This window comes from Balaenoptera acutorostrata, chromosome 4 (assembly GCF_949987535.1).
Source record: "Balaenoptera acutorostrata chromosome 4, mBalAcu1.1, whole genome shotgun sequence".
Lineage (NCBI taxonomy): Eukaryota > Metazoa > Chordata > Mammalia > Artiodactyla > Balaenopteridae > Balaenoptera > Balaenoptera acutorostrata.
In genome coordinates this window covers 21,105,758-21,131,382 of record NC_080067.1, presented here as the reverse complement: position 1 = coordinate 21,131,382, position 25,625 = coordinate 21,105,758, and the positions used below count along the sequence as shown (strand labels likewise).

Below are 25,625 nucleotides of genomic sequence, written 5' to 3'. Positions count from 1 at the left end.
CACGCGACCACGAAGACTAGCACTTACTGAGCTCTGCCGGTGGCCGAGCACAGCACCGAGGGTTTGACCACGGGACCTCTCGGAGCTCCCCCGCTGCCCAGAGCTCCTGAAATTGAAGGTCTGGACCCTTCCGGAGCAGGGCTGGAAACAAGGGTTTGGGAGAGGTAACTGAAGGCAGCCTGAGGGAGGAGGGTGAGGTCAGCAGGGTCATGGGTGAGGGTCCCAGGATGCCCTCTGATGGTACCTCAGCCCCTCCCTGGCATTTGTTACTTTAGAAATGTATTTGTTACTTTCTCCCTCTGTTCACCAGGTGGCCTCTGATTCGGGTTAAAACTAAAGGCTTTAAATTAAAGCTGCAATTAGATTATAAAGCAACATTTTGCCATTTGAACAGAAATACTTTCTGCTTTTGACACGTAATATTATAATCCACTTTCCAGCAATATAGCTGAAAACAATTTGCGGGCTATGTGTGGGTGGGCAGTCCAACTCCTTCCCACATCTGGCAGTCCTCAAGTACAGGGGTGAAGATACCTAGGGACCCCATAAAAGGAAGTCTCTTGGTCTCTCTCTGGGGAGCCCACCTCACAGACAGTGCACTGTGGAGAGGGTTCATTGAAATGCCAGCTGTGCCCCCGGGAAGAATCATGGTGCCTCTTCTGGATGAGGCCAACCCAGTTCCCTGGAGACCCACAGGCTACCAGAACAATGCCCGCCCACCCTTCAACATCTTATGCATGCATGGTATCCTGACTGCAGGGACCATCTGAGGCCTTTGTCCCCTTTCTGGGGTTGTGGGGGCAATTTCCTCCCCCACTGGATCCCAGGAAGATGTGGACCACCCGCCCAGCCTCCTGGCTTCTCAATTGCCCGGCCCTGGCCCCACTCTCTGGACCCCTTCATCACCCGGAAGTACTCTGTTTGTCTTAAATCTAAGACCTGACTCAAGGCCACAGCCTCCGGTCCTCCTCCAGTCTCACCAAGACCCTCAACTGGGCCCCCGTACTTTGTCACATGGTCAGTCCCTCCTGGCTTCACTTTTCTTCTCGTGGGGTCGATGCCACGCTGCAAGATGCCGACCCACTGCTGCCAACGTCCTCAGCCCCTGACCCTCCGGACCCACGATTCTTGCACAGCCATAACTCAGGATGACTCCGCCGCCAGGTACACCTGATCAGGGCCGTCACAAACACACGGCCTCGACCTCAGCTAGGCCCTTATTCCAGCCACATTCCTTCCAGACACGTCCAGCCTCTCTCCAAGTCACCAGCAGTGGCAGTTACTTCACACCTTTTCCTCCCTCTTAAAACCTGCTACTCAAGACTCCCTACCTCATAACCTGTGTAAAGCTATCAACAATGCCTGAAGTTGTACGGTACTCAGTTCATAAGTGGGAAAACGAAGGTTCAGTGAAGTGGAGTAACTCACCCAAGGTCACACCGCTAGTAAACATCCGAGCTGGGATTCAAGCCTGGCTGTCCTACTCTGGATTTAAGCATTCTCCCTTCTCCGACTCCCTGGCTTTCAATCCACTCTGCAGTGGTAGTGGCATGTGAGGAGGGGAAAGTATTTTATCACACACATTGTTTAACATTTCTGGCCGATGCTTGTTGATAATACGAAGGAAGAAAGAAAAAAAAAAGAAAAGACTCCCCACCTCCACTCTCCAAACCTCCCCTCCAGCCTCAGAGAGAAGGTAGGAAGTTGAAAAACTTTTCTCTTTGATGGCTTCTGTCTCCAATCCTGAGCACGCCCATCTCTCTGAAGGCACCCGGTCACTGCACTGCCATTTCAACAGCAAAGGAGTCCCGTCCCCTGAAAGGCACCCACTCCCACAGCCCCCCGTTCCCTCCACCCCCCACGCTCTGTATTCTCTCTCCTCACAAGCTGCTGCTTCCATCTCCACACCTCCCACTGACCCTTCAACGCCCTGATTTCTGGCTTCTGACCCTGGTCCCCTCTGGAGCCATCAGCACGGGTCACCAACAGCGTCCCTGTTACCAAGCCCAGTGGAAACATGCAACACCCAGCAGCACTTTTGCCCCACTTCCTGCTTGATGCCTCCTCCCTTGGCTTCCGTGAGAAGACCACCTCTTGGTTTTCTCCTGCCTCCCAGGCCACTCCTTCTCATGCCCGTTTCAGGCTCCTCTTTCTCTATGTGACACTTCAGTCAGGTCACCCATCCCAAGTTCTCACCTCTTCCCCCTCCAGACACTCTCCCTGGGAGACTGCAGCCACCGCCTGGGCTCGCCTCCCACTCGTGAGGCTGCCTTCACATTCCACTGCCCTGGAGTCACGTGCTAATGGGCCCCTCCCCAGGGGTGCCCAGGGGCACTTCAGCTTCAGGAGCTCAGCCCCCTTCCACCAAGCGTGCGCCTCCTCCTGTGTTCTCATCTCCAAGAACGACACCAGCAGCCACCCACTTGCCCAAGTCAAGAACTGTCAACAAATATATGTCGAAATATACGTAGTGAGCTAGGTGTCAGTTTCCAGTGGTGAACGAATAGAGTCCAGGCCGCCATGGAGACCACACTGTGGCCAAAGTCGGGGAGGGGCGGAGATGGGTCCAATACTAACACAGAGAGATGTAAAATTTGCAGCTGTGAAAAGTGCTGTGAAGTAAAGCTCCCCGGCCCTGAGACGACCTGTGACGGAGGACCTAACATGGCTGGGGATGCAGTGAAGGTATCCCGAGGATGGGCCGAGTGAGCTGAGGCCTGAAGACGAGAGAGGAAAGTCAAGAACGGCTTTGGTTTCTGGCCTTCACAATGTGCTAAGACGGCGCCCACGTGTGCCGGTGGGGGAAGGAAAGGAGGGTGAATTCTGCTCGGGCCAGGTTGAGCAGCCAGTGAAAGACAGGGCAGGTGGATATGTGAGCTGGGCCAGGGACAAACTTGGGAGTCACCGGTGTGTTCACGGAATCAGAGGCAACACTCCAGGACGAGAACAGAGGGAGGCGGGGCGAGAGCTTGGGTGGAAGTGTTGTCCTCGATCTGCCCTCTCGCCCAGGCCAAGGGCCTGCCTGACCCTCCTGCTGCTGCCCTAAACCAGACGGGCTCAGAAGCTGCTCAGGGCACCGGGAGAACTATCTGGCGGTGTGTCCCTGGGAGAAGAGCAATGAGGGAAAGGCCGCCGAGCGTGGCTGGTAACCAGGGAAGGGTAAGCAGAGAGCAGCCCAGCCAGCTGCCGTCTCTACAGGGCATCTCTTGACTTTGAATGTTTCCCTACAGGATGATCTTCCTTGGGAAAGGAGATGAGAAGTTTAAAGAAGACAGGTGGTGTGTACAAAAATCAAGGGAAAAATGAACCATAAATCACATCGTTGCCTCATGAGAAAACATGCAAACCTTCAAACAACAATGTCACTTGTAAAAGAGTGGCAAGTTCTTAATGTCCAGGCCACCTGAAGAGCTGCCGCCTCGTCGACTTTGCATAAAGTCCCTACTGGGAGTGGGAAGTGTTCCCCAGTGGCCCACAGTGTTCCCAGCAGGATTTGGACTTCGTCAGAGAGGGCAAGATGTACCCCTGCTCCCACCCCTGCTTTGGGAAACACAGCTCACGCTAGACTTTGCCCTCCTGCCCCAAGGCTTGATGCCTGCACCTAGGGTGGTGAAAGTGAGAAACCAGGGTAGAAGGTGCAGGTGAGGCCACAACCTGCCTCGGGCCCTGAATCCCAGTGTCCCTAAGGCAGAAGTGGGTGTGTTAGGACTGGCAGTGACGTGCACCCCAGGGTGCAGAGAGGCCCTGGGCTGCAGGTGACCAAAGGTAGGGAGGAGAGAGGAGGTGTGGGGCAGCTAAGGGGGCCTAGCCCACCCCACCCCTGCCAGCTTCACCCCCTTGCCGGGATGAAGTGTCCACGCACTTCTCACGTCCTCTCCCTTCATGATTAAGCCCCGCAGCGAGCCCGTCACTCAAGTCAGGGATGCGAATCTCATCCCTACTCCCCTCTCTGCCTCTCTTCTCCACAGTCCATCCATTGCCAAACGCTGCCAATGCCTCCTGCTTAGCTTTGCTCCAACTGTCCTACGTATTCCGTTTTAATCTGATGCTTCCGACCCATCTGAGACAGCTAAAAGAACCTCTTAAAGGCCTTTCTCTCAACTGTTCCCTACAATCCTGTCAGCAAGCGTGACAAGATCCGTCCATTACCTATAGGATAAATCCAAACTGCTAGCTCAGCACGGCAGTCCCAGTTCCCCACCCTGTGCCCCAGTCAATCCACACCCCAGCCCAACCTCAGCGCTGCCCACACCCTGCCCTGGTCCAGACACACAGACTATCACTCTTACATCTTTTCATGACCCCTTCCCTTTTAACCAGCTATTCCTCCTACTTGGAATATCTTTCCAGTTCCCCATTCACTACCTGTCGAACTCCTACTCCCTCTCCAAAACCCAGCTCGCGTGCACCTTCTCTATAAAGGCTTCGTGTCTCCCGCTGAAGTGCCTCACTCCCAGCTCTGTGCCCACACCTGCCTGTCGACCTCTCCACTGCCACAAAGGAGAGATGCATTTCAGCTCATTCATGAACATGGTGGATCCCACAGGAGGCCATGAGCTCCTCAAGGCTGTTTCATCTTTGTAGCTACAGGGTCTGGCCCGCTGCATGAGCACTGAACAAGTGAATGCAGAACATCTCTCTAAGGAAACGTCAGATGAAAGAGAACCTCGGCCCTTCTGAACTCCAGCTCCTCCTCATGCCCTTGCCTTTCTGCAGCCCCATGGGTGGCACGGATGTCTGCCCCATCACCACTGGCCTGAGGGCCCAGCTATTGGCAGCCACTGGCCCCAGTCCCACACAGACCCAGGTCACCTGGAGGACTGATGGTCTGCAACTCCACACCAGGGAGCAGCTCAGGTCTGAAGGCCCTGCTGCTGCCTCTCTGTGGATGGACCGTGGACACAGCCATTCACGCCTATATTCCATGTCCCAGAAGGGCAAGTCGGGCTCTGCTCCCACGACTACTCATCAGGATTGAAGGATGGATGGTCTGACACTCACCCCTGATGCGGGATTGGCGGTCCAGCCCAGCTCTGCAGTAGCCGTCCTGGTGTCCATTAAAGTTTCTGCAGATCAAAAAAAGAAAAAATGGTGAATCAGAAGGGTGACTGGACAGTGGCCCTTATGTTCTTGAAGTTACTTATGACTGTAAGTGTCAGTGATAGGAGCCCTGGGCTCCTTTGCCAAGCCCACGGCTCAGAGGAGGAAGAGGTCTGCTAGGAGGATGCAGCTCGTGGCAGAGCTAGGCGCAGACCTCAGGTGTCCTGATGCTAAGTCTCTACCTGAATGACCCCAAGCCACCTGGGTGGGGTGAAGTCATCTGCCTACTCATCACTTTAACCCTGAGACGCAGCTTCTTCCCACAGCACTCTACCTCCGGGGTCTTCCCAGGCCATGTTGACCCAGTAGCCAAACCTAATTCCTTCCTCAAATCTTCCTCAGCCACCTCCTTCTGCCCTCTTCCTCCCCGCTCCTTCCCCACCCTCCAACCTCATTTGCCTGCGCTCCTTTCTCCCCACCCTTCTCCTCCGCCTCCCCTCAGGCCTCCGTGTTGACACTCTTGGCTGATTTCCCTTCAACCCCTCTGGCCCCAACACTCAGCCCTCCTGCAGGTCCCTTTGCCCCTGGGCCCAGACACATGGCCAGCCCCTTTCCCAAGACTCTGCTGCAGGCTCACACAGCTTTGGCAAAGCCCTTACCCGGAACATAAATGCACATCTCAGACCCCAAGGACCTGCTTCCTGGTCACCAATCCCTCTGGCCAGTAAGGGAAAGACAGACACCCTGACTTGGCTGTGAGCTCCCAGCGGCCGCCAGGGTGGCTACAGTACACACGCCGAGATCACCGGGTACCATGTAGTGATCACAGAGCTGATATTTATTATACCTGTTTTCTGGCAGTTAGTAGTAAAGTGTCCTGAAAACGGGGCAGCTTTTTCTTTTTTCTTTCTTTCCTTTTCAATCTACTATTGACGTCTGTCAGCCCCACCTCTCAAGGGAAACTCCTCCCCAAAGGCTGATAAGAGCTCTGATCAGCAAATCCAAAAGCCCCTTTGCTTTCTTTGTTTTGTTTTTTTTAACAGCTTTATTGAGATAGAAATCACATGCAATAAACTGCGCATAATTAAAGCACACAATTTGGGAAGTTTTGACATATATTTATAACCATCACCACAATCAAGATAATAAACATATCTGTCATTCCCAGAAGTTTCCTGTCCCTCTGTAATCCCTCCTTCCCTCCTACCCCTGCCCCACCCTGCCACTGTCCCCAGGCAATGGCTGACCTGCTTTCTGTCACTATAGGTTAACTGGCATTTTCTAGAATTTTACATCAATGGAATCATATAGTATATACTGTTTTCCTAATCTGGCTTCTTTCACTCAACACAGTTGTTTTTAAGATTCATCACGTTTGTGTGTAACAATAGTTCATTCCTTTTTATCACCGAGTAATATTCCATTGTATGGAGAGACTGCATTTCGTCTACCGTTCACCTGTCATTTCCAGTTTGGGGCTATTACATGAGAGTTCCAGTTCCTCCACATCCTCACCAACACTTGGCAGGGTCAGTCATTTTTAATTTTGGCCATTTTAACAGAAGTGCAGTGGTATCTCATTGTGGTTTTAATTTTCATCTCCTTAATAAAGAATGATGTTAAGCAGCTTTTCACATGATTTTTTGTCATCTGTATCTTTCTTAGTGAAGCATCTGTTTAATCTTTCCATTTTTAAATTGGGTTGCTTGTTTCCTTATTGTTGAGTTTGATAACTTTTTTTTTTTTTAATTTATTTGGCTATGTCAGGTCTTAGTTGTGGCACACGGGTCGTTGCAGCATGCAGGATCTTTCACTGCAGCAGGCGGGCTCTTTGCTGTGGTGTGCGGGCTCCAGAGCACACGGGCTCAGTAGTTGTGGCTCACGGTCTTAGTTGCCCCACGGCATGTGGGCTCTTAGTTCCCCGGCCAAGGATCAAACCCGCGTCAGTTGCATTGGAAGGCAGATTCTTAACCACCGGACCACCAGGGAATTCCTCGTAACTTCTTTATATCTTCTGGATACAAGTCCTTTATCAGACGTACGCTCTGCAAATATTTTCTCCCACTCTATGGCTTATCTTTTCATCCCTTTAACAGTGCCTTTCAAAAAGCAGAAGTTTTAAATTTTGGAGAAGTCTAATTTTTCAATTGTTTCTTTTATGGTTTGGTGTCATATCTAAGAAATCTTTGCCTAACCCAAGACCGCAAAGATTTTTCTCCTACTTAGGTCTATGATCTATTTTGAGTTAATTTTTGCATAAGGTGGGAGCTCTGAGTCAAATATACAATTTTTTTTCTTTTCACATGGGTATCCAGTGTTCCAGAGGGGCACCTTTTAAAATCACACAGTGGGGCTGTTTAGGCTAGTGGAGGTGTCTTATGCACTTGAATTTCCCAGGGCATGTATCAAAGGACCAGGCACAGCACGCCCTAGCTGCACAGGTGCTCGACAAACACAGGCATAGGAAATAGACATGACGTGTTGTTTTGGTTTCTCCCTCTTCTGTTTCCTTTTCTCCTGAACATCCTTCCCGCTGTGAACATTCATTCACTGCTCAGTGCTTCAGGCAGGAGATGGGAAGTATGAAGGCAGAAGGCAGAATCTTGGTTGGGCCCCTTGGAAAACAGAAGGACTCCTGGCATAAACCAAAGGTTTGGGAAGAAACCCACCCTATGGGCAGGACTGAAGGGGTGAAAATAGAGTGATAAACGAGGAGCTGTGTTGAGGAAAAGGGTCCCCTACACGCTCGTCTCCAAGTGCTCAATCCCAGAAAAGGGATAGCGGAAGTCTGTCCAGGTGACAGGGCCTTGGACACCCAGCATCCCAGCCTGGGGTGACCCCATCAGGCTGACGTGGCACAGACGGAGCAGAGGAAGCCTTTGAGCCAGAACGGGTCTCATGAAGGGAACCCAGAACCACCCAGTGGTGACCTGCATGGACTATACACAAGGGTCAGATGGGGTCCAGGGTGTCTCAGTGCATGCCAGGGTGGACAGGCGTTAACAGGTCAGTGAGGCACCTCCCTCACAACCTGACGCTATACAGCCCGCCTGCAACCTAGACAGCTTTTCTGCCACCCCAGTGGAAGGGGGGCTCACACTGCAAACAGAGGGGAGTAAAGCCAATAAAGTGAGCTGGACTTTCTTGCCCATTTGAGTTTGGAATTGGATTGAGAGTCATGCCCCGTGCATATCTGAAGGAAGGGAAGCACTGGAACAGACTTCTCCGGTTTGTTCTCTCCTCCGAGTCTTCCAACAGCTGGGGAGGCCGATCCCCGCATGAAGCAGCCCTCCCTCTCTCCACTTCACAGCACTAATAATGATCATAATGACACGCCAGATTTACATAATACACTTCTCAGAAGGCACTCCATGATGCCCTGGAGAAATTCATCTCCATGATTAAAATGCCTTCGCCAGGTGGGCCTGAAGCAGGAGTCACTGAACCCATTTGGCAGGGTTGGGGACCAGGGCACAGAAAGGTGCAATGCCTTCCGCTGGGTCACACAGCCTCCCATCCTGATGCCGACAGCCCCAAATCTTAGCTTGCTGCCCACCGGGCAGACCTGGGTGTCCAGTGGCTCTGCTGTGGCCCTGGAATGGAGGTCCTTGCTCATAAAGCCAAGAAGCCACAAAAGCCCCCAGAATAAGGCATAATGCGATAATAATGTATATCATGGCAAACTCAGGATCATGTTGAAGTGTAGTAAACAGGCAGAGGACACGGGCAGGGAGGAAACTAGAGTCCAGAATCAAAAGTAAGAATCAGCCTTCACTCCTCAATCTTCCAAGGACTGGTTTGTTCTGTTAACCCCAGGAATACAATCTAAGAGTTCATTATATTCATAGTTACCTGCTCAAGGGCTGTAATTGAATCTGTTTCTAAATAATGTTTTCCATCCACCCTCTTGGACAGAAGTTGCAGCAAGAGGAATCCATTTCTCTGCATCCTGCCCGCGTGGAGACAAAAGACCACAAAACCATAAACCATCCACTCGATATGATTAAGGGCAGTTTCTTTTCTGGCACAGAGCACTCCTGATTATGGCATTACACTCTGGTGGGGGCTGAATTAAAGTGATTTGAGGAGGTTTACATCTCCCTGGAGAAGAAGAGAGTACTCATTTGCATTTATAAAGCATATTGAGAGTTCTGGCAGAAAGTTATGGTGGAAGCACAATTAAATATTTACCTTCACTTCTACTCTCAAACAGTGGCATGGGGACCAAACCAGCTGGAGGTGCACGTGTTGCTGTCAGATTCAATGCCTTCAGGGGACATGACTCTGGGACTCCTACCCGCTGCCAGCCTCTGCTCTCTGGGAGCGCGTGCTCACTGCCCATGGGAGGAAAGCTGGGGAGGGCACACAGAAGGCAGAGAGGGCGCTGGTGTGGGCAGACAGACAGGGTCCGGGTCCCACTTCCACCACTGAGTAGCCATCTCTCTCTCCTCCTCCCTCCATCCTCATCTGCAGAATGGGGCTAGGGCTAGTTAGTGCTCAGGACCATGGATGGACTGCATGACACAAAGCACCACAAAACAGATGTTTTTATTGTTATAACTTAATCACTCCAAGCTTCTGTTTCTTAGCTATGAAAAGAATCTAACGATTGTTATCTGTAAAATACGTATAAGGTATCTGGAAGAATCAACCATCATGGATATCTACTGATATCTCATCTACCTCCTTCCTTGTAAAGACCAAGGAGTAACACGTGGAGGATACAGCAGTGAATCACAGCAGTGGATCCCGTGGAGGGACTCATGGTCCAGTTCAGGGAGAGATAAGAAACAAGTTTCCACTAGACATCCTATTCTGGCTGAGGCCATGAGAAGAAGACTGAGAAACTCAAGAGAATGGACACAATTCTTCTCCACGTGGGGAGTCAGTGGACCCGTCCCAAAAGGGAGACTCACACTGTGTATGGGCAAAGGCAATGCTGTGGTCTCCTGGATAAGGGTGGGCCATGGTGGGAGGCAAGAATGGAGAGGTCCACCTGGCACCTGGGACAGAGATGGCAGAGTGACTGCCAGAGCAACCAGGAGGGAGCAGAGACAGGTCAGTTGGAACGAAGTGGGAGCCGTCCCAAACCTAAGGGGTGGGGGTGAGGAAGACTGAGCCAGAGGGGAGGGGAGGCCCCGTGGGGAGACAGAAGGAGGTCTCTGGCAAGAGCCGGCCGGACTGGCAAGAAGCCGAAAAGGCTGGGACACACGAGCAGCCTGGCAGAGAGACCCCATTTTCCCAGGGAACAATTTCCCTACAGGGGTTTCAGTATGGAAACCAACCACACGGGGCCGCCGCCCGAGGGTCCAGGTGGAGGGGGCAGGTCTGAGCCCCCTGCCAGGGGGAAGCGGCAGCTGCCGCCCGACTCTCAGACAGTTCCTGTTTCTGTCTGGATTGGCACGTGGGGATGTATTGACATTTGGGATGAATTAGATGTCCATCATGGTGAAAGAGAGCTAAATAAACCCTCTCCTTAAAGTTCTGCCACTCTTTTTGGAGAGACATTAATCAGACATTCAGCTGAAAATATTTACAACGTCCTTCCATGGTGGTAACAATATACAACAACATACACAGATGGAATGGGGGCTTCCAGGCCTTCTCTGAGCAGTGCCTCATGTGTATTTGACAAGGCAAATCCATGGACCTTCCAAGCAGGGAAGGACCAGCGCAGCTGCCCCGTCACTGCCCTGTGCAGCCCTCCGTGGCCCACAGAGCTCCTGAAGCCCAGGAGCCATAGCACAGAGTTGCTTCATGAGTCCACGTCCTATCAGGTAAATGCCAGAAGTTGGGGGTCAGCCCCCTGCAGCCCACCCTCTCCCTCGGCCTTCACAGTGCAGTCGGGATCATTGGAAGAGGGCAGAAACGCAGTGGCATAAAGGGGTGCTGGTACCCATTCAACAAAGGTCGTCCAAGTCGCTCCCACAGGCAAGGTGGGCACTGTGCGGGCGCCAGAGACAAAGCAGAGAAAGACAGACACCCCAGCCCTCAGGGAGCTTGCAGGCAAGTGGGAAAACAGAAATTAATCCAATAAGCACGCAGCCAAACCTGCAATTACAGCCCTGGTGAATGGCAGGAAGAGTGATCCCAGGGACGGTTGTGAAGACTGAATAAAATGACAGGTGTATGGAGCCTGGCGCACAGCCGGCACTTCCTCCTTCCTCCCCCAGCCCCCGGCTGACGGGAGCACAGGGACTGCCCCCTTTACACACACACACACGCACGCACACATGCACACTCCTGTCCCAGGATTGAGCCCATACTTGCAGGGATAGGACACGTAGTAAGTAGTCTCTCCCACCCCAAATCCAGAGCGTGCTGGTACCCACGATGCGCTGAGCAGCCCTGACCACGGTGTGGCACTCAGCCTTTCCAAGGGATCCCCATGCTGCCCTCCAGACCTGCACTCATCACAGAGAACCTGAGCACTTCCTGGAGCTCACATCCTCCAGCCACCACCCCAGGCTCCTCAGCGGCCCCCACTCCTGGCCCTGCTCCATCCATCACCACAGCCTGCCAAGGACTCCAGCCCAGCCTTGCTGCAGAGGCTTCGTGGGGCTCTTTCCCCAGACCTTCCCTGGGGCTGTGTCCTGTCTTCACACGCCCCGCTCACTGGGCACAGACTCCTCAGGTGGTCTGCTGCCCCCGCAATCTTCAGCCCCTGACACAGGGTCTCAGAACCAATAGCTGCTAAGCCCCAACTTCACACCTGCCCAGACCTCCTACTGCCAGTTCAGGCCAGCCTCCCTGTAATCTCATCCCCATCCTTCTGAATAGGCCTCAAATCACCTCCCTGGACCAGAGGAGGGAGAGCCTTGCTGGCTCTGGGTCTGGGGATGATTCTGGTTGAGTGTGAACTGTGAAGTGCACCAGCTAGCCTCGGGGGCTCATGTCCTGGCACAATTGGGCCCTGGGCCCTGCACAGCTATGAAAGACTGAAGTGATAAAGTATTCCAAGCAAGACTTTCACATCCCATCCCATGTGTCCACCCACCCAAAGCTTCTTCACACTTGCCCCCCTCCACGCTTTCCCACTGCCCTTCCCTGGAGCCCATGTGTGAAACCTCAGAGGCATTTAGCTTTGATTCCTTGTTCTCCCTCAGTCCATCATCAAATCACTCACCATGCCACAGTGACTCTTGCATCTTCTTCACTGTGTATTCCTTTCCAGCCTCGGCAACGTATCTGAGTCTAGGGCATCAGCCCTGCACAGTGGGACCACAGCAAGCACCTCCTAGCTGGTGTCTCAGCAGAAGCCCCCAGCTGCACCATTCTCCGCACAGCTGCCCAGTTCAGCTCTTGCTGTCAATGTAAATGGTTCAAAGGCAATATGGCCACACTAAGCAAGGGCTTAGAGAATCTCAGGTCCTCTGATCACCCAGTGATGTCACCCCCAAGAAATAGTCCAAAGGAAATAATTCCAAAGGAAAAGAAAACAAAAGGTTCCATTTCGTGAAGATGTTCATTACAGCATTATTTAGAATATGAGAACGCTAGAAGCAGCATAGCAGAAGGAAGTGAAGGATGGCATGCTCATATTCATGCTCCTGGAGTGTTACGAGGATAATGTCACTGCATCAGGATGCCGGCAATTAAACACAGAGCAGGAAACAGAGCTGTGTCTGCACCACAGATGCAACTCTGGAAACAGTGCTTCAGTGGAGTAAAATGGTACCATGAGTACAAAGACCAGAAAGCAAAGTACAAGGGCTGATGGGTCAGGGGTGTCGGGTTTACTATTACTTACATCCTTACTACTACTGTGCTGTTTTAGAAGACACGTGTTCAGAAATAGAAATTTGACCCACCTTCTAAAAATACCTCTTTCATCCCACCTCACTCCCCTACTTTATGATTTTCAAAATCTCTCCACTATTCCAAGATATGCCACAAACTTCTGGCCTCCATGAACCTTCTGTTCCAAGCCCGTCTTTTCCAAATTGATCTTCAATTTCCCAAAGGAGACCCATCACCTCCCATCCCTGCACTTGCGCTCAGGCAGGTCCTCCTGCCTGGAATGGCTTCTTCCTCTTCTCTACCTGAAATCTGGTTTGCATCTTTCCTCCCCAAGTACTTTGTAAGTACCTTGAGAAGGTAGAGCTGTGACTTATATCCCCCAGAGTTTGATCAGATGTCTCATACAGCAGAAATGCTCCATCAGCTCTGGAGACCTGGGTTCAAGTCCCAGCTCCAGGACTGACAGCAAATCAAGTCACCTCTGAGCATCAAAGTCTGATTTTCACGGAGAGAGGCATCTCTCCTGCATCCATGAGCCAGGGAGACCAGACCCAGAAAGATGCTCTGTATATTCTTAAGAACACTCATTGGAATAACATTTATTTACTGTCTCTGCCAAGTGTAAAATGCTAGGTCAAGAGAAGCTGTTATTACATAAGTCTCCACTGACTCATGTGTAATAGTGGCCAGCAAGGAAGAGAAACAAGCCTGAGTAAACGAATGAGCCAGTCCAGCCCATCTGCTGAATGACTGACTGATTGAATGAGTAGGAACAGGCACTTAAATTATAAATACAAACTGTGAAATTTGCTCTTTTAAAGAACACAGATTAGCCCAGTCTTCCCCACCACACCCTTTTCCTTCTGTTGCTTTTATTTTCCAAGGTGCAGTTAATTATCATAAATAGAAAGAAGCCACAGCGTAGATGGGTCATAGCATAGAAATATGCTTCCAGGAGCCGGCAGGGCTCTGGTTCCCACATGGCAGAGCCCATGAACAAGCCTGGAAGGCCCAGACTCACAGCTCTGCTTGTCTCCCTCCCAGGGCTCTGCCAAGCGAGGCTTCCGGGGAACAGACCACAGCGTGGAGACGTGACATGGTCTGTTCAGCTGGGGAGCTGGAAAGGGCTGGGAACAAGCCTCAGAAGGGCTGCTGCCTTCTCTGCCCAGCCCAGCTCAGACTTGGTGCCTGCCTTGGGAGGGTCCCTGTCCTCTCTGGCCTCAGCGGGTCACTTCTGGCTCCCAGTCCCTAGGGTGATCTCTAAGAAACATGGCAAGAAACCAAAATGAACCTCTGGAGCCTGGGTGGAACCCTCTGTCTCCTGAATCCCCAGGTCTGTCTTGGTCTTTTGGTGACTTAGCAGTGCATACACCTGTCCCCTGCAAATGTTTTTCACTAATAAAATATAAAAATTGCTTTAGGAGATGTATTAGTTTCCTAGTGCTGCTATAGCAAAAGTACACAATTTGGGTGGCTTCAAAAACAGAAATGTTTTGTCTCACAGCTCTGGAGGCTAAGAGTCCAAAATCAGGGTGTCGGCAGGGCCATGGTCCCTCTGAAAACTATAGGGGAGAATCCTTCCTTGCCTCTTCTAGTTTCTGGGGTCTTAATGGCGATCTTTGGCATTCCTTGCCTTGCAGCTGCATCATTCCAATCTGTGCCTTCAGGGTCACAGGGTGTCCCCCGTGTGTCTCTGTCTTCACATGGCCATCTTATAAGACATCAGTCCTATTGGGTTAGGGGCCCATCCTGTTTCAGTATGACCTCATCTTAACTAATTATATCCACAATGACCCTATTTCCAAATAAGGTCATATTGTAAGGCACTGGGGGTTAGGGCCTCAGTATATCTTTTTTCTGAGGGGACACAAGTGAACCCATAACAGGAGGGTAGGATGCCAGGAAATACCGCTGTCGGGTTTCCTCCAGCAAATACTCAGCCTTGCGCTGGGAGCTTAGGAGACACAGACACAAAGAAGGCCAGGTGTCTCCTTCAAAGACCCCATTCTAGCAGGCGATGGGAGGTCTTCATTAGCTGCTCCAGGTCCACTCACCCACCCCCGATTCCTTACCTGGAGGCAGGCCTTCATAGACACATGGCCTGGGCCCCCTGCCATGGAGCCTGGGGCGGGTGGGAGGGAAAGGCTTCTTGGGGGGGAGTATCCCCAGCTGCCCCCTGCCGAGCTGCAGCGGGTGGTGGTCCTCTCCTACTGCCTGATCCTGCTCACGGGGCCCCTCCACTCATCCTTCAGGCCTAGGGTGGTAAAAGCTCCCCACTGCCGCGAGTCCCTAAGTGTTTTGCTATCCTTGTCGCCTTTCTTTAACCCTGTGCAAACCTTTGCGAACAGTCCCCTCGTTCATCTCCGCCCATCACCTCTTTGGACTGCGTCATCTGTTTCTCCAGGTCCCTGGGGATACGCAGGGCCTCGGTCCGTAGCCCCCGGTCGGCAGCACCTTGTCTCCTGTGCCCTCCCCGCATCACACACGGGAGGCAACCACCCGCCAGCCTGGCCTGTCCTGACCGCACTGAGCTCGGATCAGACCGACCTGGGTGTGAGCCCCAGCCCCACGCTATCCAGCTGTATGACCTTGAGCAAGTCACCTAGACCCCTAAACCTCATGCTCAGCCATCCTCATTAAATGAGGGTAATAATGCGCACGTCACAAGGCAGTCGGCGGAGCCAAGGAAGTAAGTGTCACCAGACACTTACTGCACAAGTGCTTGACAAGCAAAAGTTGGTCCGCTAGCAGCAGGCACTGTCATGCCCCGTGTCTGGTCCTGGTGTGGGCAGTGGACTCTCTCACAGGCCTAAAGTCCCTAGCTGTGTCCTATGAGATGGGCCAGCTACTGGGTCTCGGACCCTGAGGCCCACGCTGAAGGGTGGGTTTTGGTCCCCCCTCACCCCGGCCCACCCTGGCAGCCTTGGTTGATTGAAAAGCCTCGGCCCTCCAGCCACACTCTAATTTCTCCTCAGGCCCCCCACCCAGCCACCAAGGGACCCTTGTTGCAGCCTGCTTCACCCCACGGACCCCTGGCATGGGGGACCTGGCACGGGGCCGCAGCCTCGGCAAGAGAGCACCAAGTGCCTCTCCCGCAGGCTGCCCCTGAAGACCAGGGCCCCATCCGGGCCTATAGGGACGGCTGACAATAAGGACCCCAAATAGCCAGTTGTCTCCCCCGCCTCCACATACACCCTGAGGCCCGGAGAGCAGCACCGGGCCTTTCCTGGGTTCAGCGCTCCTCCCAGCGCCCTGGTGTTCGTGCAGAGCTCGCAAGGCTGGCGTGTGCGGGCTCCGGCCATGGTTCTGCTCTGCATGAACGGGCCACACTCCAGACCCAGTGCCCCCGACACTGCCCGCCTCCGCACACGGCTCCGCATCCCAAGGTGGGGCGTGGGCTCTGCAGCCAGGGGGCAGCTGGTGGTCTGCAGCCTCCAGCAGCCAGGCTTGGGGGGCCACAGCCCCTCTCCTGGGCTGGACGCAGAAACATTCTGGATTAACCGAAGATGAATGTCCGTGTAAGGGCCCTGGACTGGGAGAGGGACCCACCATGGCCCGTGGAGCGCGGGTGGGAGGGAGTAGTGGATTTATACATCACACACGCCCCACGGCCTGTCCTGTTGGTGAGGCAGTGGGCTCCAGCAGCCCTGGCTACAGAGAGCGTGGGTCCCCTCAGTCAGCTGCTTCGTGGCTTCATTCTTCAAAACTATGGTTGAAGAGTCACTGGTTTGAGAATGATGGTGCTAGGCAGTGGTTTCCTTGCCCACCTACTGTCATATGTGCCACCAGAGAGTGTTCCCTCTTGGGAGGTCACCAAGAACTGAAGGCAAGAGTCTCTCCTTGCATCCAGAGAACTCTGGGAAGAGATCAGCAAGCAGCTCAACTACTCTTTGAGCTTTCCCAAGGGGCCAAGGTCAGCGATGGCCCTTCAGAACAAAGGCAGGGTGACCACAGTGCCTGTCCTGTCACCTCCCAGATGATGTACCCCTCATCGTCCTGATGTTTCAGGCCTGATGGGTTCGCCTTTCGCAGTGAAAGAATTTCCATAGTGCTCCTGCCCAGGTGGAAGTGGAAGCTCCGTGCTGGGTCCCGCCCTCAGGAGACAGGTCTCATGCTGGGCCCTGCCCACCCCCCTCACGCCCCTGCACTCATCCTGCACGGCTTCCCGCCTCCATATGGTTCCCTGATGGAGGAGGGGGCCTGGGGTGCAAGGACTGATAGCTGTTCTCCAACAAAGGAGAAGCCCTGAGCAAGCGAGACTAAACACAGGAGCGAGGAAAAGGAGAGACTGAAAGCCTTCATTTCAGGCCCAAAATGCCAAACAGCCAGTCTTTCTTCTGCCTGATTCCTTCATCTGCCTTCTTTTCCTTCTGTCTCAGCTCCCTTTCCCATTCTGAAACCTGTATTCCCTGATCCTTCAAGATGACCAGACACTCTCTCAAATCCATGTGCACCCCTCTTATGTCTGAAAGTACCGCACAGCCAGAGAGCCAAGAAGAAAAGTGGGTCTCACCACTCCCGGCTGGGGATCTCCGGTCCTCTCCAGCATCGAACACCTGAAGGCAGAAGCCAAACCGGCCAGATCGTGTTGGTGGGCACAGGCAAGGCGGGCTTCTGAGGCTGCCCTCCAGCCCAGGCATGACCTCCAGCAGCACCGGCTATGCCCAGGCCATCAGGCATCAGGGGCGCCCTTAACCAGACCTGCAGCAGAGCTTTTGCCCGAAGTCCTCACCTCCTCCTGACCCAGCTTCTTCCCCAACACCATCCAGCAGCAAGGAGAGAAAAGAGAACCGCAACGGAGTGCTCTGGTCCAGGGACATCCTTTAAATCATCGTCCCGGCATGCTGACGAAGCAGGCCTGGCCGGGACCCTGCTGCTCCATGCTCCACCTATTTGCATTTTTGTGGGGAGAGTCAAAGACCCATTAAGATCGAGGAGTCTGGCATTTTCCAGTCTCCCAGCGCCACGAATTCTAAGGGAGATTAAATCCTTTTGCCCCGGCCACTCTGACAGACCCGTGAGTTGGTGCCCATGGCACACAGGTAAGAATCATGCACAATAAGCCCGCTGCTCTGCTCCTCATGGGCGCGAGGAGAGAGGGCCTCTCACTTTCCGGGGGATGCCGGCACCCAAGGGGCATCAATCACCCTGGAGAACAGCGGGGAGGAGAGGCCGCACACCCATGCAAAATGACTCTCTGCAGCCCTAATGAAGGCCGGCGATGGATGGCCACCCGGGCTCGTTAATCAGAAGAAGCACGCTGCCGTCTGCGCCCCCCCGCCCCGCCCCCCGCCAGGCCCTCCTGCGCCCTCATCCTGCATTGATCTGTGGCGCAGTGACTCTCAGATGTCTCTGCGCCTAGGGCCCCTGCAGGCACCAGCAGCAGCCACAGAGCCAGGGGCCCGCGGGGACGGCTGTGGTAGGGGCTTGGGGATGTGCGAAGGGGCGGGGCAACCAGCCAGAGCAGGAAGGAGCGGGGGCTAGCAGGCAGGCCCTGGCCTTCTCGTGGACACATCCTGGACCAGACTGGGGCCGCTGAGCCCCAAGGGGCCACCAGAGCTGAAACGACCCCTTGGGGCCGCTCCGCAGCGCACCTCCCACCAGATGCATGGACATCTCCTTCCAGGGGCGTGCAATCCTCGGCACGGCCCTGCGGAGGCTGCTGCTGTCTCATGGCACTGCTCCCCTGGCCTCCAGCCTTCATGCCCAGCCCCCCCTCCTCTCTCCAGAGAGCCAGGCGCCATCCAGAAAGGCCCAGAGTGATCCGTCAGCCACCCCAACCTTGTCCACCCAAGGAGACCGGGCCGAGAGGGTCCAGGCTCACATCACATGCTGATGGCAGAGCCAGGCCTACTCCCCAGGTCCACTGTCTCCTGGTCTGTTCCCTCTGACAAGCTTATGTGGAGACAGCCTCCCTTCTCCACGTCTCACTTTAGCTGCTTGTTAAGTGGCAACGATTGCATAAAATGTCTCCTCTGTGGCTGAGGGTGCTGTCCTAAGGCTTGGTGTGGATGGGTGGCTTCTGGGTTGTGATGTGACATTTATCCAGTCCCCAAAGCCTGACAGCTCTGGGAGTGTGACAGTTCCTGCCCTGGGGGCTTTTAGGCACCAGACGTCCCCCTGCCCTCCCTTTCTGTGGCAGAGGGCGGGTGAGGTACTCCCAGCCAGAGCGGGAGGGAAGCAGGACTGTGCGGCCACCAGGCCTGCCAGCCCCCAGCTGGGGAAACCCAGCAGGACCCCCCTAAGGCTAACAAGGGAGCTTTGCTTGGGGCCTCAATATCTCTGGAGACATTTCTGCACAAAAGCATGCATGGCAGGTGTTTGCAGGGCTTGGGGAGGACACTAATGGCATCGAGATTGTCTGGGGTCTTAGGAAACGCAGGATGCCAGGAGCCAGTCAATGCTACTGATTGGGAAACACAAATAGAAGTCTTCCCGGGGCGCTCTCCAGGTGTCTTGGTGATGATGGAGCGTTCCCAGGAGCAGGAACGACAGGCAGGGCAGGACAGCCTTGCCCTGACAAGGAGAGGCACAATGGCAAAGGGTCCATCCCTGGGGGCAGGAGGCATCCGTGGAGTTACAAGAGCATCCCTGGAGGGGCCTTGGGCATCACCCCATTGGCCACCACACCGCTCAGCTAGAGGAGGCCAGAACTATGACCCCGCAGACAGGAGGGAGCCGTTCCCCCGGCAGGTTCCTCTCATGGGCTCTGCTACGGGCGGCCTGTTTGCTCCCTCTACCACCATGCAGATGACAGCGGTCGTGGGGTACAGGAGGGCAGGTTCAGAGCCAGGACAGACAGGCCATCACAAGCAGTTCAAAATCCACCCCACAGAACAGGGGAAAGGACGAAAGGCAGAGAGTGACTGAGGCTGCCCGGAGGGTACAGGGTGAGGCCTGGGATCGAATGGGTGGCTTCAACCATCAGGGAGGCTCCTGGAGGAGGAGTGATGGGGCCTCCGCCTTGCAGCCTTCAGCCTTTGAACCTGGGGCCTGATTCACAGAGCAGGGCTGGCCACATCTGCGGGTTCCCTGTCTGTGGCCACAGGCGAGGCAGAGAGGGTCCACGGAGGACACTGACATCACTCACACAGCCTACAAGCCACTGCGGCCAGGGAACCGCCAGAGGAGCAGCCCGGAACTCAGGCCCTACAGAGCTGCAGTGCCAGTGAGGGGTGGCCTACATCCTCAGGGGCAGGAGGAGAGCAAGGGCTGGGCCGTCAGGCAGGCTTCCCGAGAGGATGAGAGGGACTGTGGCCGGGCCTCAGAGAGCTGCAGGGATGTGGTGGGGTGGAGGGCTGGGTGTGATGAGAACAGATTCTCTATCAGAGGCTCTTGTGTGAGAGGAAGCAGAAGCACAGCTCCTGGTCTCTGACAACAGGCAGTCGGGGCCCCTGGAAATCTCCTCCTCCTCTTAGGGGCTAGAAGCTCATGGGAAGGGTTGTTCGTGGACTTGGCCTTGCATTCTCCCCGCTGGGGTGGGGCAAAAGTTTCCTTGAGGGGCTAGAGCCTCAAGACTCTCCATTGTGGTTTTCTGGCCAAAAGAACAGACTTCTAGAAAAATCAGGCCTGCATTTCTCCTCCTTTTGAACTGAGAAAAGATTAAGTTCAGTGGCTCGGAATCTGGAGCTCTGTTCCCTACCCTCCAGCTTGGACCTGATGACCAATCCCGACTTCATCTGCCCACTCCACTTCCTGCCTATCCAAACGAGGTCAGGGAGTGGGTCCAAATCCGGGCACTGCTCTCAATTCAGCACCTCTCAAGGGGTAAAAAAGCTGCAGAGACTTGGTGCACTCCTCCTCCCCAAGCTCCAGCCTCTGCTCCAGCACCCTCACCAATCGGCCATTCAATCTCTGCTTGCATACCACCCACGACGAGGCACTCACTACCTGTCCAGATGGGCCGTTTTCTTGTCAGATAGTCCAAACTGTCAGAGGCTTGGCTCCTGGGATTTCCTTCTTTGGCCCTTGCTGTGCCCCAAAAGGGTCCCCACAGGACCAACTGCTCTCCTTTCTCCACGGCAGCCCTTCGGAGTATGAGGGGCAGGACCTTCTGAGTTTCCTCTCTTCCAGTCCCACACTCCTGGCTCCATTAGCTGTCCTTCCAGCCCCACCACCTCTGACGGTTTCCCAGCATCACAGGAGAGAGAAGGGGGCTGTCACCGCCCCAGTGGGCACATTCTACTTCTCTCCTCATCTCCCTGTAGATCCCCTTAAGAATCCCACCAAGCATGCCAGGGTCTCCCTGGGAGAAAGGAGGCTCCTCAGAGCTCTGAATCCATCGCCAGCTCCCCTTCCTCCCTGCCCTCTCCTCCCTCCTCCTATTCCCTCTCCCTGCCCCCTCCTCCCTCTTTGTGCCACTGTTGCTGCTTGACAGGGTATTTCTGGATGAATAGTGTGTTCAGCTCTGGCTGGGAATACATCTGGCCTTTCCCAGCCCCGCCCTCGTCCTCACAGAGCTGGTGGAGGTCTGGGGAGAGCTGAGCCCAGACAATGGGTCAGTGGATTCACTTGAGAACTCACAAAAGCCCTCCACGTAGTGCAGAGTGGCAGGTACAGAGAAGAAACCCCTGCCCTGTGTGCTGCCCACATGGGATGCTGTGGGGGCCTGGGAGCCCTGAGCATAGAGGCTGGAGCCCTGGGCCCTGGGCCTGAGAGAGCCGACAGGAAGGGTCGGAGCTCACAGAGCTGCAGAGTCCCAGGGGCTTGGCATGGTCCCCACCTCACGCAGTCACTGGGGGTATCAGCACCTCCATCCCTGACACACTGGGGCCTCTGGATGGGTATACAGAAGGCCCTACATCCTGTGTTTAGATTCTGAGAGATGAGAGCTTGCCAACAGGAAGACATTCCAGGCTTCCTAAGGGTGGGAAATGTGCCTGGAGGGTCAGACACCGAACACGGGCCCCTTCGTGTCTGCTATGAGGACGGGTGAATGGATCAGCGACCGAATCAGTGAGGGAATGAGACCCTAGCGGGGCCACCAGCTCTGGCCTACAGCATCTCAGGGGAGGCAGCTTATCTGGAACACACTGGTCCCTAACTCTGACTTTAAGGGCAGCAACACGTTGGATGCCTGCAGAAGGAGGCCAAATTCTGGCACACGGGAGGGGAGAGCGCAGGTGAGGCAGGTGTGGGCATGGATGACTATTCTTCGCTTCCCAAGTACACTCTACTGGTGAAATGTGGGCAGGTTCCAAGACTTCTATTAATTTTCAAATTGAATAATACAACCAAGGGTACAATCTTTCTTGTAAAATGTCTATTCTCTTTACCTTCTCTTGATTTCCATCGTTAGTACTACTGGCTGGCTTTCTTGGGAAGGAGGGTTCCACCTTTTCCCCACTTCATAAGAGTTACTCTAATGTACATAACACAATATAATGATGATAAATGGCAAATAGCAAAGCAACTGTGTCCCTCCTGGCAGGTCCCTTGGTGCTGTGATTCAAGTTCACATCTCAGCAAAATGACACGGAACTTCTACAACAGTCAAAACTCAGTGTTAAATTTGGGAATGGTCAGAGACAATGAGCTGTGTTTTCTTTATGTTTCACTAAGGTCCTTGGGCCCGCCTACCCTTACTTTAGAAAAGTGATGCCCAGCTTTACTTACCAGCAGAGGTAAACACACACCTGCTTCCTTCAGAGGACCCTGACCTTGTCAGCCATGCTGTAGCTAGGAGAGTACTGGAGTTGAAGTCACAAGACATGGGTTCTAACCAGGCTGTGTACATAAGAGCAGTGTGGCCTGGGCAACCCACACAAACTCGCTGAGCCCCAGATTTATCACGGGTAACATGGGTGCAATATACCTGCTTCTTAAGGAAATATGAAGATCAAATGAAATGCTATTTGTAGAGTGTCTATTACTATTCCTAGCCCATAATAACAACTCATCAACATTATCTATTATTATTTCTAAACAGTTGGATTAAAAAATTATGCTTTTTATGAAGGATGTAGGTCTGTGTCTAGACTCTTTTTTTTTTTTGGCATGTGGATGTCTGGTTTTTCCAGCACCATGTTTTGAAGAGACTATCTTTGCTCCATTTTATTACCTTTGCTCCTTTATCAAAGATCAGTTGACTATCTTTATGTGGGTCAATTCCTGGGCTCTCTATTATGTTCCATTGATCTATTCTCTATTCTCACACTGTCTCAATTACTGTAGCTTTATAGTAAGTCTTGAAGTTGGGTAATGTCAATCCTCCAATTTTGTTCTTCTCCTTCAACATTGTGTTGGGTATTCTGGGTGTTTTGCCTCTCCATATAAATATTAGAATCAGTTTGTCAATATCCACAAAATACTTGCTGGGATTTTGATTGGGATTACATTGAATCTATGATCAAGTTGGGAAGAACTGACATCTTGGCAATATTGAGTCTTCCTATCCATGAACATGGAACGTCTCTCCATTTATTTAGTTCTTCTTTGACTTCATTCATCAGTTTTATAGTTTTTCCTTCTATAGTTCTTGTACATATTTTGTTAGATTTATACATAACTGTTTCATTTTGGGGAGTGCCAACATATGCTTTTTATAAATAGTCCTTTTCTAGCCCTTAGAGTCTATAAATGTCTTCACAAACATTATCACATTTCAGAAGACCATTATGAGATAAGCATTAGCCCTACACAAACTCTCTGAGCCCCAGCTTGAGATCTTATTACACAAACTGGACATAATACCATCAGTTGAATGGGTCTTAGCTTGCATTCCCCTAGATCTATACAGGCGATACACCGTCTTGGCTGGGGAGAAACATAGCTCTAGGGGAAGTCCTCCAGCCCAGCCCAGGAGTACACCCTCCCAGGTGGTCTTAGTTTACCACTGGCCCTCAGGAGCTGGGCTGGTAGGATGTGTACTACAATCACCTACGCTGGCAGCTGGCCAACTTTCTATAAAGGTCCAGATAGTAATTATTTTAGGATTCGTGGGCTATAAGGTCTCTGTTGCAGCTCTTCAAATTTGCCATTGCTACTGCAGCCTGAAAATAGCCTGCAGGCTACTGTTTGCCCACCCCTTGTCCAGACAGGCAAGGGTTCTGGCATGGACAAATGTGCTGACAAAATTTGTTCAGCGATATTTAAATGTTTTCTTGTAATTTTTGATCAACTAACTCATGATTTTAGCATACAATAATAACATATCTTTCTAGCCATTACTATAACTACAGACTTCCACAGAAGCCTTTGTGACCTTCAGAACACCAGAAAGACACCAGCGGGGACCATGGGAATATTTGTGAAAGAAAACAAGCTTAAATAAGGTTTATATTCACAGGTAATCTTAGCAAAGTGTCCCTACAGAAGACAGCTGGCCCAATTCTGGTCTGTGATGCTGTCTTCTTGGGGCAACTGGTTTCTACCAGATTTGGGAGGGAATTTGAGTCCTTCCTAGAGGATCTGAAGGGAAACAGGACAATCATGGGGAGCATAAGCCTCATTCACCACTAACGAATTTGCAGAGGAACATGTATAATTAGTGTGTTTGTCAGCGGGGAGTCTGTGGACCTGGTACATAATGGAAACGTGTCATCACAGGGTCACTCAGAATGGCCCTGGGCTCAGGGAAGAGTCCCCTCTGATCTGCTGGGACCACAATCAGAGGCATGACGAAGGAGATGGGAGAAAATGCGGCACAGCCAAACCAGGTGGCAGAAACAGAGAAGTGAGCAGACGGGCCAAGAGGGCTTCAGAAGGGAAGCCAACAGCAAGAGGTTCACTCATTACAGGCCAAGACCTGCCCAGGAACGATGGGGAGATGGCAGGGCTCTGTCCGCCTCCCTCAGCCTAGAGGGCAGCTGGGGGAAATGGATGCCCCAAGGCCCCTGTCACCACCCGGCAGAAAACGTAGCTGAGTCTCAGTCCAGGTTTGGCCAGACCTCACGAGCAAAGGAGGGCTGGGGTCAACAGGGTTACTCCTCAGAGCCTCCAGCATAAGAGACAGCTTTAAGCAGTGCTGTGATGGCAGTTTCCCATGGCTATCTCCAAAACTCCTCCCACAGTGAAGGGGAAACCGGTGGGTCCACGAAGGCCAGACAACAGCCAGCGAGATGGTGAGACCGAGGGCAAGCCCTCTCCAGACCTGGCTCGTGTTACCGTGAATGGCTATAATGGGTGACGGCTGGGGCTCCTGGGTGAGGAGGCTGGAACCCACCACACCTCCAGCGGGGAGGAGCAAGGGCCAGCATAGTGAGTTGAGTTGTGTGTCCCCCGAAAGATGAGTCCAGGTCCTATCCCACAGACCTGTGAATGGGACCTTTGAGGACCTCGGGCTGAGATCAGCCTGGATTTAGGGTGGGCCTTAAATCCGATGACAGGTGTTCTTAGAAGAGAAAACAGAGAAAGAGGTCTGACACACAGAGATGCACAGAGGGGAAGGCCGCATGAGGACAGACACAGACACTGAATTTCTGCAGTTATAACTAAGGAACACCGACGATTAGCACCACCAGAAGCTGGGGGCGCAACGGCTTCTCCCTCAGAACCTGAAGAAGGAAGCACCCTGCTGACACCTTGGTTCCAGACTTCTGGTCTCCAGAACAGCGAGAGAATAAATTTCTGTTGTTTTAGGCCCCCAATTTGTGGTGGTGGTTTTTGTATGTTTGTTTGTTTGTTCTTTCACAGCAACCCTAGGAAGCTAATTCAGCTGGGAATGGCGTGTCCCTTCCATGATCCCAGGGGCATGGTCTGTCTTGTCTGCCCTCTGTCCTCAGCCCCAGGCTCATTATAAATATACCGCCTGCTCTGGGCTTGGATAGTCAGGACCACCTGAGGCCCTGAGCTGGCTGACAGGTGGTCCCTGGGCCTGAGGGTGAGACAAGAAGTGAGTGGTCAGC

General features: G+C 53.1%; 1 protein-coding gene across 2 annotated transcripts in view; it reads right to left on the bottom strand.

Moving 5' to 3' along the window:
* The window catches only part of EPHB1 (EPH receptor B1), a 420,307-nt gene that overhangs the window by 284,526 nt on the left and 110,156 nt on the right, over window positions 1–25,625 (bottom strand). For both annotated transcript variants that reach the window (XM_007170364.2, XM_057546032.1), the window contains exon 2: window positions 5,002–5,066. In XM_007170364.2, the coding sequence (XP_007170426.2) occupies window positions 5,002–5,066 (65 nt within the window). The remainder of the gene's footprint in view (window positions 1–5,001; window positions 5,067–25,625) is intronic.